Below are 15,000 nucleotides of genomic sequence, written 5' to 3' on the forward strand. Positions count from 1 at the left end.
GAAACATTAACGTGCTTGAGCGTGTAACTGTTTGTTACATGTGTTTTGTGGACTTCATCAGACAGATGTCGCTCTCCTGTTTTGTAATGAAACAAAAGGTGTGATTGAGTTTATTCTGCCACTGTATCTTCTTATTGTCTCGGCCTCTAAGCTTTACAGGAATATGGCTCTGAATATATACAGCAACACCTCCGCCATAGGCATTCCTGTCTCTTCTGTAGGCCCTACATCAGTGGTTCTTAACCTGGGTTCGATCGAACCCCAGGGGTTCGGTGAGTCAGTCTCAGGGGTTCGACGGAGGTCAAGACACACAACCAGATTACAGGCACTGGTTACAGTGAGCAGCTTCCTCTTGAGCGGACAGCTTGATGAAAACCAATCTATATTCGGGACACCCAGAAAATAGACCTATCTGCTAACAGCACACACATTATCAAGCATTGCACACATGTTATCCAGATAATGAACGTCAGCACATGTTGGCCTATATAGCAACACCCTAAAATAGGAGGCTTTATATGAGGTAGTGAAACTGCAACCACAACACTTTTAACAGCATTAGACATGAGATCATCTATAAGCTTTACAGGAATATGGCTCTGAATATATACAGCAACACCTCCGCCATAGGCATTCCTGTCTCTTCTGTGTATGTTATATCCCTGTATTGCTACTGCTGTATTATCAAAGGCATTATCTAAGTGAGTCTCAGAGATGGCCAGTATATGAATGTTATCAGATGTAGTTTTTTTCTCCAGTTATTGATCTCATAAACCTTATTTCTACGGCTATAGTACATATGATTAATAACATAATAATAACAGCTCTCTCACTCTTCCCAGTCTTTTGATTAATAACATATATTTTTAGACCTTTCCAGCTCGACAAGAACATTGTCTGGCTAATAGAGTCAGTCAACAGGGCACTTGTGAGTGTCAATTGGTGTATGTGATGTGGGGCTGAAGCTGCTGAGCCAGAAGCTAGGCTCTCTCACTCCTCCCAGTCTTTTTGGGAAGGAGGGTGGACAATGAGCATGTTGTAGTGGATGTAAACAATGTCCCCACGCTCTCTGACAGCTTTCACGGCTGGGACAAGTTATTTTCCACCTCTTGTGTACAGCTTACGAGAAGTCTTCGTTAAGGAAGATGTTTTGTTAGTCTCAAGTTCTTGGCTCTGTCCAGAACAGCCATCATGTCCTTAAACCTCAGGAACTTGACCACATATCGACCTGTGTCTGTCACCTGGGCTGGTGACAGGTTTTCCAGACCTCAATCTTCCCATGATCCATCTGCAGCTTTTAAAGTGATAATTTGTCTTCCTTTCTCCTCAGACTTGTCCCAGTGATGTGAATGTAACAGTTTAGCTTTCATCCGTCCCCTCGCCCCTACCTGGGCTCGAACCAGGGACCCTCTGCACACATTGACAACAGTCACCCACAAAGCATCGTTACCCATCACAACACAAAATCCACGGCCCTTGCAGAGCAAGGGGAACCACTACTTCAAGGTCTCAGAGCAAGTGACGTCACCCGATCGAAACGCTATTAACGCGCACCACCGCTAACTAGTTAGCCATTTCACATCGGTTACATGAAGACTCTGGTATGCCATCCACAACAATGTTATTTCACCTGGAATGTCCCTCTAGATATTGTCCCTCTAGATATGTTCCCTCTAGACATTCCCCAGCCATCTGTAATAATGATTCACAAAGAGAGAGCTGATGTTATCTCACATGAATTTACAGTTTGTTGTCATCTTGCTGCAAGTCTCTTTCAGGACATCCAGTTCTCCCTGAGAGAACTGCAAACTGTTCTTAATGTCCTGGACCTCTCTGGTCAGATCATCTTAATGTCCTGGACCTCTCTGGTCAGATCGTCTTAATGTCCCGGACCTCCCTGGTCAGATCATCTTAATGTCCTGGACCTCTCTGGTCAGATCACCTTAATGTCCTGGACCTCCCTGGTCAGATCACCTTAATGTCCTGGACCTCCCTGGTCAGATCAACTTAATGTCCTGGACCTCTCTGGTCAGATCACCTTAATGTCCTGGACCTCTCTGGTCAGATCATCTTAATGTCCTGGACCTCTCTGGTCAGATCACCTTAATGTCCTGGACCTCCCTGGTCAGATCATCTTACTGTCCTGGACCTCTCTGGTCAGATCATCTTACTGTCCTGGACCTCCCTGGTCAGATCATCTTAATGTCCTGGACCTCTCTGGTCAGATCATCTTAATGTCCTGGACCTCTCTGGTCAGATCATCTTACTGTCCTGGACCTCCCTGGTCAGATCATCTTAATGTCCTGGACCTCTCTGGTCAGATCACCTTAATGTCCTGGACCTCTCTGGTCAGATCACCTTAATGTCCTGGACCTCTTTGGTCAGATCATCTTAATGTCCTGGACCTCTCTGGTCAGATCATCTTAATGTCCTGGACCTCTCTGGTCAGATCATCTTAATGTCCTGGACCTCTCTGGTCAGATCATCTTAATGTCCTGGACCTCTCTGGTCAGATCATCTTAATGTCCTGGACCTCTCTGGTCAGATCATCTTAATGTCCTGGACCTCTCTGGTCAGATCATCTTAATGTCCTGGACCTCTCTGGTCAGATAATCTTAATGTCCCGGACCTCTCTGGTCAGATCATCTTACTGTCCCGGACCTCTCTGGTCAGATCGTCTTAATGTCCCGGACCTCCCTGATCAGATCATCTTAATGTCCTGGACCTCTCTGGTGAGATCACCTTAATGTCCTGGACCTCCCTGGTCAGATCACCTTAATGTCCTGGACCTCCCTGGTCAGATCAACTTAATGTCCTGGACCTCTCTGGTCAGATCACCTTAATGTCCTGGACCTCTCTGGTCAGATCACCTTAATGTCCTGGACCTCCCTGGTCAGATCAACTTAATGTCCTGGACCTCTCTGGTCAGATCACCTTAATGTCCTGGACCTCTCTGGTCAGATCATCTTAATGTCCTGGACCTCTCTGGTCAGATCATCTTAATGTCCTGGACCTCTCTGGTCAGATCATCTTAATGTCCTGGACCTCTCTGGTCAGATCATCTTAATGTCCTGGACCTCTCTGGTCAGATCATCTTAATGTCCTGGACCTCTCTGGTCAGATCATCTTAATGTCCTGGACCTCTCTGGTCAGATCATCTTAATGTCCTGGACCTCCCTGGTCAGATCATCTTAATGTCCTGGACCTCTCTGGTCAGATCATCTTACTGTCCTGGACCTCCCTGGTCAGATCATCTTACTGTCCTGGACCTCTCTGGTCAGATCACCTTAATGTCCTGGACCTCTCTGGTCAGATCATCTTAATGTCCCGGACCTCTCTGCTCAGATCATCTTAATGTCCCGGACCTCTCTGGTCAGATCACCTTAATTTTTATTTAATTTAAAACATTTTAATTTTACAAAACTTTTTGTGTATTTGGACTAAGTTCTTGGAAGCTATTTTCCTGTTGTAACATCTGCTTGAAGACATATTTTCTGTCGTTTTAAAATATTCTTCACCTGTGAAAGAGAGACACTACTGTGAAAGAGAGACACTACTGTGAAAGATTCTTCACCTGTGAAAGAGAGACACTACTGTGAAAGAGAGACACTACTGTGAAAGATTCTTCACCTGTGAAAGAGACACTACTGTGAAAGAGAGACACTACTGTGAAAGAGAGACACTACTGTGAAAGATTCTTCACCTGTGAAAGAGACACTACTGTGAAAGAGAGACACTACTGTGAAAGAGAGACACTACTTTGAAAGAGAGACACTACTGTGAAAGAGAGACACTACTGTGAAAGATTCTTCACCTGTGAAAGAGAGACACTACTGTGAAAGAGACACTACTGTGAAAGAGAGACACTACTGTGAAAGAGAGACACTACTGTGAAAGATTCTTCACCTGTGAAAGAGAGACACTACTGTGAAAGAGAGACACTACTGTGAAAGATTCTTCACCTGTGAAAGAGAGACACTACTGTGAAAGAGAGACACTACTGTCTGGAGTACTACAGTTGTACTGCCACCGGCTTTGGTTTTGGATGCCATGGTAGCAACGTAGGCTAATGTAGCTACTCCACGCAGTTCCAGACAGGACAGGTCGCAAGGCAGATGGAAACAGTAACAAACAGCAGGGATTTAAGACAGCCACAAGCCTGGGACAATACGCCGGCCCCAGCCACAAGGGCTAACCACGTGGCGGGCTGTGTTCAAGCTTTCAGGAAACCTTGCTAGCTTGATAGCTAGTTAGCAGCTAGGCTAGCTGCTACGCCAAGCAGCTCTATAGACTTTTGGAGGATCCCTGGACAGATAGTAGTGGTCCCAGCAACTGATGCTAACCGCGTCGCAGGATCCCCCTCTCAAAAGGTAGCTAGTAACCAACCTTCATCATTAGAACCCCTTTTCAGAGACTTTGAAAACAACAGACCGAGCTCGGTTGGAGTTCGTTGATCCCCAGTGGTGAATGAGGTGTGTTTGTCTGGAGTTATGAAATGTGTACTGTGTCCGTGTTTCAGGTGAGTGTACCTTTGTCACAGCTGTCTCCATAGTAACCAGGTGGGCAGATGCACACCCCCGGACTCATACACAGTCCACCATTCAGACACCTGGGAGAGCAGAGGGCTGGGGGGAGAGCGGAGGAGGACAGGAGAGGAGAAAAATCTACGTCAGCAACCTCAAGTATTTAATTCACCTTCAGTTGATGGTAACCCTTCACCCCCCCAACTCTATATTCATTTAATTCACCTTCAACTGATGGTAACCCTTCACCCCTCCAACACTACATTCATTTAATTCACCCTTCCAACACTACATTCATTTAATTCACCCTTCCAACACTACATTCATTTAATTCACCCTTCCAACACTACATTCATTTAATTCACCCTTCCAACACTACATTCATTTAATTCACCCTTCCAACACTACATTCATTTAATTCACCCTTCCAACACTACATTCATTGCGATAATGAATGTTTCACTTAGCGCTGCCTATAGAAGGCAATAAAGAGCCTTAGTACCGTTGAGTGCCGTTTGCCAAGACTGAATATCGTAAACACAATGTCTCAAGACCCGTCGACACCCCCTAAAATAAAACTCTGCGGTTCTCACAGAACACTTCTCTATAAAAACCCATAGTCTACTCTAGATGCCTCGACGCCTCCACACGGTCCACATAACGGATGTTCCTCTACGTAGTTCTACGGACTTTTTTTGCGGCTTCATTTTTTTGGGGGGGGGGACCCAAAAGGAGCTCCGTAGCCCTGTTTGAGTAGACGGTGAAATCCCCGTGGAGAGTCCTTACTGTTCATATGATACAAAGACAACAACAAAATACAACAACATTGTTCTCCACCCCCTCAGTCAGTCTGTAGCTGGACAGAGTCTCTCTCTAACCTCTTAAAGCCTTAAATAGATGGAACACGTGGTTGTCACCGCCCAACCTGCCTGCCTGCCTGCCTGCCTGCCTGCCTGCCTGCCTGCCTGCCTACTGACATGATTGTTTTATTCTGTCATGGAAAAACATTTCAAATCAATTTGCTCTCCATTTAACTAGTCTGGATGGAGCCTGTTGAACCAGTGCTTTGTAATTTCCATGATGTTTTTTAAGTTGTGGTGCCTTGAGGCAACGTTAAGCCGCAGCAAACATAACCTTTTACAGATTCATTAATACATTTAAATGCAACGTGGTGGTTCTGTTGTTGTCTGAAAATGACAGGCCTGCCTGAGCAGGACTGGTGTCTCATAACTGAAACAACACACAACCTCTTCTCTTTCTCTAGCCTTTCATTTCATAAGGTTTTTTTTGTTTTGTTTTGTTGTGGAGACATTCCAGGAAATAAAAGAAGATATTCCACCCAGCATTGTTGATGTGGGCCAAGGAGAAGGGGAAATAAAAACCACAAGAAAATCATTTTAATTTAATTCTATAGAATGAGCAACTCAAGCTATTGTGTTGACTGTGTGCTGTGCACTTACTGTATATCATTATGGTAGTGATGGAAGATAGATGGACTAGCTTGTGTGCTGTGTACTTACTGTATATCATTATGGTAGTGATGGAAGATAGATGGAATGGCTCGGATGTACAGACGAGACTAGACGTACCTTTCTCACAGTGCGGCCCGTAGAAACCATCCTGACACTCACACACCTGTCTCTCGTTGCAGAACCCACCGTTACGACAACCACCTGGACATTTAGCTGTGGAGACAGAGAGAGAGAGAGGCGGGGAGGAGAGAGGGAGTGAGTGAGGGAGAGCGAGAGAAAGGGGGAAAAGAGAGAGAGTGAGTGAGAAAGGGGGAAGAGAGAGAGAGACAGAGAGAGGGGGGGCGGGGAAGAGAGACAGAGAGAGAGGGGGGTAGAGAGACAGAGAGAGAGGGGGGAAGAGAGACAGAGAGAGAGGGGGGTAGAGAGACAGAGAGAGAGGGGGGAAGAGAGACAGAGAGAGGGGGGGGGAAGAGACAATAAAGAGACAGAACACGTGAGAAGAGAAAAATAACAAAGTTGAGATGAATAAATGGCTAGTGGAGTCCTCCCTCCCTCCCTCCTTTCCTTTCTTCCTCCCTCCCTCCCTTCATTCCTTCCTTCCGTCCTCCCCCTTCCCCCTCTCTCTGACACTCTCCATAGCCTGCCATCTCAGAAGACCACTTCAAGGGAACCACATTCCACTACACTACAGTGAGATGCCATGGACTTCAATCCCAAATGGCACCCTATTCATACATCCCAAATGGCACCCTATTCATACATCCAAATAGCACCCTATTCATACATCCCAAATGGCACCCTATTCATACACCCAAATGGCACCCTATACATACATCCAAATGGCACCCTATTCATACATCCAAATGGCACCCTATTCATACATCCCAAATGGCACCCTATTCATACATCCCAAATGGCACCCTATTCATACATCCCAAATGGCACCCTATTCATACATCCAAATGGCACCCTATTCATACATCCAAATGGCACCCTATTCATACATCCCAAATGGCACCCTATTCATACATCCAAATGGCACCCTATTCATACATCCCAAATGGCACCCTATTCATACATCCCAAATGGAACCCTATTCATACATCCCAAATGGCACCCTATTCATACATCCCAAATGGCACCCTATTCATACATCCAAATGGCACCCTATTCATACATCCAAATGGCACCCTATTCATACATCCAAATGGCACCCTATTCATAACATCCAAATGGCACCCTATTCATACATCCCAAATGGCACCCTATTCATACAGCCCAAATGGCACCCTATTCATACATCCCAAATGGCACCCTATTCATCCATCCAAATGGCACCCTATTCATACATCCAAATGGCACCCTATTCATACATCCAAATGGCACCCTATTCATACATCCAAATGGCACCCTATTCATACATCCCAAATGGCACCCTATTCATACATCCAAATGGCACCCTATTCATACATCCAAATGGCACCCTATTCATACATCCAAATGGCACCCTATTCATACATCCCAAATGGCACCCTATTCATACATCCAAATGGCACCCTATTCATACATCCCAAATGGCACCCTATTCATACATCCCAAATGGCACCCTATTCATGCATCCCAAATGGCACCCTATTCATGCATCCCAAATGGCACCCTATTCATACATCCAAATGGCACCCTATTCATACATCCAAATGGCACCCTATTCATACATCCAAATGGCACCCTATTCATACATCCAAATGGCACCCTATTCATACATCCCAAATGGCACCCTATTCATACATCCCAAATGGCACCCTATTCATACATCCCAAATGGCACCCTATTCATACATCCCAAATGGCACCCTATTCATACATCCAAATGGCACCCTATTCATACATCCAAATGGCACCCTATTCATACATCCAAATGGCACCCTATTCATACATCCCAAATGGCACCCTATTCATACATCCCAAATGGCACCCTATTCATACATCCCAAATGGCACCCTATTCATACATCCCAAATGGCACCCTATTCATACATCCCAAATGGCACCCTATTCATACATCCCAAATGGCACCCTATTCATACATCCCAAATGGCACCCTATTCATACATCCCAAATGGCACCCTATTCATACATCCCAAATGGCACCCTATTCATGCATCCCAAATGGCACCCTATTCATATATCCCAAATGGCACCCTATTCATACATCCCAAATGGCACCCTATTCATATATCCCAAATGGCACCCTATTCATACATCTCAAATGGCACCCTATTCATACATCCAAATGGCACCCTATTCATACATCCCAAATGGCACCCTATTCATACATCCCAAATGGCACCCTATTCATACATCCCAAATGGCACCCTATTCATACATCCCAAATGGCACCCTATTCATACATCCCAAATGGCACCCTTATGGGCTCCGGTCAAACGTTTAGAGTTCCACAACAGGGCCTGGTTCAAAGCAGACTGAATACCATCTCTCTACAACAGGGCCTGGTTCAAAGCAGACTGAATACCATCTCTCTACAACAGGGCCTGGTTCAAAGCAGACTGAATACCATCTCTCTACAACAGGGCCTGGTTCAAAGCAGACTGAAAACCATCTCTCTACAACAGGGCCTGGTTCAAAGCAGACTGAATACCATCTCTCTACAACAGGGCCTGGTTCAAAGCAGACTGAAAACCATCTCTCTACAACAGGGCCTGGTTCAAAGCAGACTGAAAACCATCTCTCTACAACAGGGCCTGGTTCAAAGCAGACTGAATACCATCTCTCTACAACAGGACCTGGTTCAAAGCAGACTGAATACCATCTCTCTACAACAGGGCCTGGTTCAAAGCAGACTGAATACCATCTCTCTACAACAGGGCCTGGTTCAAAGCAGACTGAATACCATCTCTCTACAACAGGGCCTGGTTCAAAGCAGACTGAATACCATCTCTCTACAACAGGGCCTGGTTCAAAGCAGACTGAATACCATCTCTCTACAACAGGGCCTGGTTCAAAGCAGACTGAAAACCAGCGCTCTACAACACAACATGAAGGAGAAGCCTTTGAGGTGGTAATGGATGTCAACAGAGATGTCAAACTATCCTTCTTAGTCCTGGAGATCTATCGGCGTGTGAGGAACCCTTGTGTGTGTCCAAAACGGCACCCCTATTCCCTACATAGTGCACTACTTCTGACCAGAACCATATATAGGGAATAGGGACAGTACCTTAACACTGGCACCAGACAACATGTGGCCAGAGTCACAATAAGAAAACAATATCTGTGGCCCAAAAAGCTCCATATTCCAATTTAGTGCACTACTTTTAACCAGGTCCTATAATAGGACTCTGATTTAAAAGTAGTGCACTATCTAGGGAATAGGGTACAATTTGGGATGTAACCACACTATCCAACACAAGGGACAGAGGGAGGGATGAGTCTGGTTTCAGTTAACTCAGGATTCACTCTATCCAACACGAGGAACAGAGGAAGGGACTCTATTCTATTTCCTATATAGTGCACTGCTGTTGACCAGGGACCATAGGGCACTGCTGTTGACCAGGGACCATAGGGCACTGCTGTTGACCAGGGACTATAGGGCACTGCTGTTGACCAGGGACTATAGGGCACTGCTGTTGACCAGGGACTATAGGGCACTGCTGTTGACCAGGGACCATAGGGCACTGCTGTTGACCAGGGACCATAGGGCACTGCTGTTGACCAGGGACTATAGGGCACTGCTGTTGACCAGGGACCATAGGGCACTGCTGTTGACCAGGGACCATAGGGCACTGCTGTTGACCAGGGACTATAGGGCACTGCTGTTGACCAGGGACCATAGGGCACTGCTGTTGACCAGGGACTATAGGGCACTGCTGTTGACCAGGGACTATAGGGCACTGCTGTTGACCAGGGACTATAGGGCACTGCTGTTGACCAGGGACTATAGGGCACTGCTGTTGACCAGGGACTATAGGGCACTGCTGTTGACCAGGGACCATAGGGCTCTGCTGTTGACCAGGGACCATAGGGCTCTGCTGTTGACCAAGGGCCCACATCAATATACAGTAGAGAGGCTATATACAGTAGAGAGGCTATATACAGTAGAGAGGCTATATACAGTAGAGAGGCTATATACAGTAGAGAGGCTATATACAGTAGAGAGGCTATATACAGTAGAGAGGCTATATACAGGAGAGGCTATATACAGTAGAGAGGCTATATACAGTAGAGAGGCTATATACAGTAGAGAGAGGCTATATACAGTAGAGAGGCTATATACAGTAGAGAGGCTATATACAGTAGAGAGGCTATATACAGTAGAGAGGCTATATACAGGAGAGGCTATATACAGGAGAGGCGCTATATACAGTAGAGAGGCGCTATATACAGTAGAGAGGCTATATACAGTAGAGAGGCTATAGACAGGAGAGGCTATATACAGTAGAGAGGCTATATACAGTAGAGAGGCTATATACAGTAGAGAGGCTATATACAGTAGAGAGGCTATATACAGTAGAGAGGCTATATACAGTAGAGAGGCTATATACAGTAGAGAGGCTATATACAGTAGAGAGGCTATATACAGTAGAGAGGCTATATACAGTAGAGAGGCTATATACAGTAGAGAGGCTATATACAGTAGAGAGGCTCTATACAGTAGAGAGGCTATAGCCACTAGGCTACCCTGCCGCCCCGGTCCCTATGTAGGGAATATGGAGCCATTTTGGACACAGACAACTACGCCTTAGCTGTTATAAAACCTTTTGTACTCATTTTGATTTAAACAGCTAGATGTATATTTGTTCCTACTTTGACACCATATCCCACATTGGGAAATAGGACAGGACATGGAACATTAACACTGGTTTATGAAGTCTGGTTTGGTGTCGCTGCTTCCTGTAACAGACAGGAAGTGCCCTAAGCTAGTATGAATCCCTGCTACAGCCGGACCTGGAGCTGAGGTCCACACCTGGTCTTTGACAGGGCTTGTCTGGTGAAATGGAAACCAATATAACAGTAACTAAACTGCAAACCACAAACCCTGTCTATATAGAACCCCAACCCTGTCTATATAGAACCCCAAGCCTGTCTATATAGAACCCCAAGCCTGTCTATATAGTACCCCCACCCTGTACCCCAACCCTGTCTATATAGCACCCCAACCCTGTCTATATAGAACCCCAACCCTGTTTATATAGAACACCAACCCTGCACCCCAACCCTGTCTATATAGAACCCCAACCCGGTCTATATAGAACCCCAACCCTGTCTATATAGAACCCCAACCCTGTCTATATAGAACCCCAACTCTGTCTATATAGTACACCAACCCTGTACCCCAACCCTGTCTATATAGAACCCCAACCCTGTCTATATAGAACCCCAACCCTGTCTATATAGAACCCCAACCCTGTCTATATAGTAACCCAACCCTGTACCCCAACCCTGCACCCCAACCCTGTCTATATAGGACCCCAACCCTGTCTATATAGAACCCCAACCCTGTCTATATAGAACCCCAACCCTGTCTATATAGAACCCCAACCCTGTCTATATAGTAACCCAACCCTGTACCCCAACCCTGCACCCCAACCCTGTCTATATAGAACCCCAACCCTGTCAATATAGAACCCCAACACTGTACCCCAACCCTGCACTGTCTATATAGTACCTCAACCCTGTCTATATAGTACCCCAACCCTGTCTATATAGAACCCCAACCCTGTCTATATAGAACCCCAACCCTGTCTATATAGAACTCTAACCCTGTCTATATAGTAACCCAACCCTGTCTATATAGAACCCCAACACTGTACCCCAACCCTGCACCCAACCCTGTCTATATAGTACCCCAACCCTGTCTATATAGAACCCCAACCCTGTCAATATAGAACCCCAACCCTGTCAATATAGAACCCCAACACTGTACCCCAACCCTGCACCCCAACCCTGTCTATATAGTACCCCAACCCTGTCTATATAGTACCCCAACCTTGTCTATATAGAACCCCAACACTGTACCCCAACCCTGTCTATATAGTACCACAACCCTGTCTATATAGTACCCCAACCCTGTACCCCAACCCTGTCTATATAGAACCCCAACCCTGCACCCCAACCCTGTCTATATAGCACCCCAACCCTGTCTATATAGTACCCCAACCCTGTCTATATAGTACCCCAACCCTGTCTATATAGTAGCCCAACCCTGTCTATATAGAACCCCAACCCTGTCTATATATCACCCCAACCCTCTACCCCAACCCTGTCTATATAGTACCCCAACCCTGTCTATATAGTACCCCAACCCTGTCTATATAGTACCTCAACCCTGTCTATATAGCACCCCAACCCTGTCTATATAGAACCCCAACCCTGTCTATATAGTACCCCAACCCTGTCTATATAGAACCCCAACACTGTACCCCAACCCTGCACCCAAAACCCTGTCTATATAGAACCCCAACCCAGTCTATATAGTACCCCAACCCTGTCTATATAGAACCCCAACCCTGTCTATATAGTACCCCAACCCTGTCTATATAGAACCCCAACCCTGTCTATATAGAACCCCAACACTGTACCCCAACCCTGCACCCAACCCTGTCTATATAGTACCCCAACCCTGTCTATATAGTACCACAACCCTGTCTATATAGAACCCCAACACTGTACCCCAACCCTGTACCCCAACCCTGTCTATATAGTACCACAACCCTGTCTATATAGAACCCCAACACTGTACCCCAACCCTGTACCCCAATCCTGTCTATATAGTACCCCATCCCTGTCTATATAGTACCCCAACCCTGTACCCCAGCCCTATATAGCACCCCAACCCTGTACCCCAACCCTGTCTATATAGTACCACAACCCTGTCTATATAGAACCCCAACACTGTACCCCAACCCTGTACCCCAACCCTGTCTATATAGTACCACAACCCTGTCTATATAGAACCCCAACACTGTACCCCAACCCTGTACCCCAACCCTGTCTATATAGTACCCCAACCCTGTCTATATAGTACCCCAACCCTGTACCCCAGCCCTATATAGCACCCCAACCCTGTACCCCAACCCTGTCTATATAGAACCCCAACCCTGCACCCCAACCCTGTCTATATAGTACCCCAACCCTGTCTATATAGAACCCCAACCCTGTCTATATAGAACCCCAACCCTGTCTATATATCACCCCAACCCTCTACCCCAACCCTGTCTATATAGCACCCCAACCCTGTCTATATAGAACCCCAACCCTGTCTATATAGAACCCCAACACTGTACCCCAACCCTGCACCCCAACCCTGTCTATATAGAACCTCAACCCTGTCTATATAGTACCCCAACCCTGTCTATATAGCACCCCAACCCTGTCTATATAGAACCCCAACACTGTACCCCAACCCTGTACCCCAACCCTGTCTATATAGTACCCCAACCCTGTCTATATAGTACCCCAACCCTGTACCCCAGCCCTATATAGCACCCCAACCCTGTACCCCAAACCTGTCTATATAGAACCCCAACCCTGTCTATATAGTACCCCAACCCTGCACCCCAACCCTGTCTATATAGAACCCCAACCCTGTCTATATAGTACCCCAACCCTGTCTATATAGCACCCCAACCCTGTCTATATAGAACCCCAACACTGTACCCCAACCCTGTACCCCAACCCTGTCTATATAGTACCCCAACCCTGTCTATATAGTACCCCAACCCTGTACCCCAACCCTGTCTATATAGAACCCCAACCCTGCACCCCAACCCTGTCTATATAGCACCCTAACCCTGTCTATATAGCACCCCAACCCTGTCTATATAGCACCCCAACCCTGTCTATATAGTACCCCAACCCTGTCTATATAGTACCCCAACCCTGTCTATATAGAACCCCAACCCTGTCTATATATCACCCCAACCCTCTACCCCAACCCTGTCTATATAGTTCCCCAACCCTGTCTATATAGTACCCCAACCCTGGCTATATAGTACCTCAACCCTGTCTATATAGCACCCCAACCCTGTCTGTATAGAACCCCAACCCTGTCTATATAGAACCCCAACACTGTACCCCAACCCTGCACCCCAACCCTGTCTATATAGTACCCCAACCCTGTCTATATAGTACCCCAACCCTGTCTATATAGCACCCCAACCCTGTCTATATAGAACCCCAACACTGTACCCCAACCCTGTACCCCAACCCTGTCTATATAGTACCCCAACCCTGTCTATATAATACCCCAACCCTGTACCCCAGCCCTATATAGCACCCCAACCCTGTACCCCAAACCTGTCTATATAGCACCCCAACCCTGTCTATATAGCACCCCAACCCTGTCTATATAGTACCCCAACCCTGTCTATATAGTACCCCAACCCTGTCTATATAGTACCCCAACCCTGTCTATATAGTACCACAACCCTGTCTATATAGTACCTCAACCCTGTCTATATAGAACCCCAACCCTGTCTATATATCACCCCAACCCTGTCTATATAGTTCCCCAACCCTGTCTATATAGTACCCCAACCCTGTCTATATAGTACCCCAACCCTGTCTATATAGAACCCCATCCCTGTACCCCAACCCTGTCTATATAGAACCCCAACCCTGTAACCCAACCCTGTCTATATAGAACCCCAACCCTGTACCCCAACACTGCTGTGTGTGTGTTGAGGGGTACTGCTGTGTGTGGAGGGGTACTGCTGTGTGTGTGTGTGGAGGGGTACTGCTGTGTGTGTGGAGGGGTACTGCTGTGTGTGTGTGTGGAGGGGTATTGCTGTGTGTGTGTGTGTGTGTGTGTGTGTGTGTGTGTGGAGGGGTACTGCTGTGTGTGTGGAGGGGTGCTGGTGTGTGTGTGTGTGTGGAGGGGTACTGCTGTGTGTGGAGGGGTACTGCTGTGTGTGGAGGGGTACTGCTGTGTGTGTCTGTGTGTGGAGGGGTACTGCTGTGTGTGTGTGTGTGGAGGGGTACTGGTGTGTGT

General features: G+C 46.6%; 1 protein-coding gene across 1 annotated transcript in view; it reads right to left on the bottom strand.

Moving 5' to 3' along the window:
• Nucleotides 1–15,000, bottom strand: part of LOC110511232 (wnt inhibitory factor 1) — a 65,205-nt gene that overhangs the window by 26,899 nt on the left and 23,306 nt on the right. The window contains exons 5-6 of the mRNA XM_036956678.1: nt 6,113–6,208; nt 4,530–4,625 (exon numbers count right to left, since the gene is read on the bottom strand). Coding sequence (XP_036812573.1) covers nt 4,530–4,625; nt 6,113–6,208 — 192 coding nt within the window. The remainder of the gene's footprint in view (nt 1–4,529; nt 4,626–6,112; nt 6,209–15,000) is intronic.

The sequence above is a fragment of the Oncorhynchus mykiss genome, chromosome 21, assembly GCF_013265735.2.
Source record: "Oncorhynchus mykiss isolate Arlee chromosome 21, USDA_OmykA_1.1, whole genome shotgun sequence".
Taxonomy (NCBI): Eukaryota; Metazoa; Chordata; class Actinopteri; order Salmoniformes; family Salmonidae; genus Oncorhynchus; species Oncorhynchus mykiss.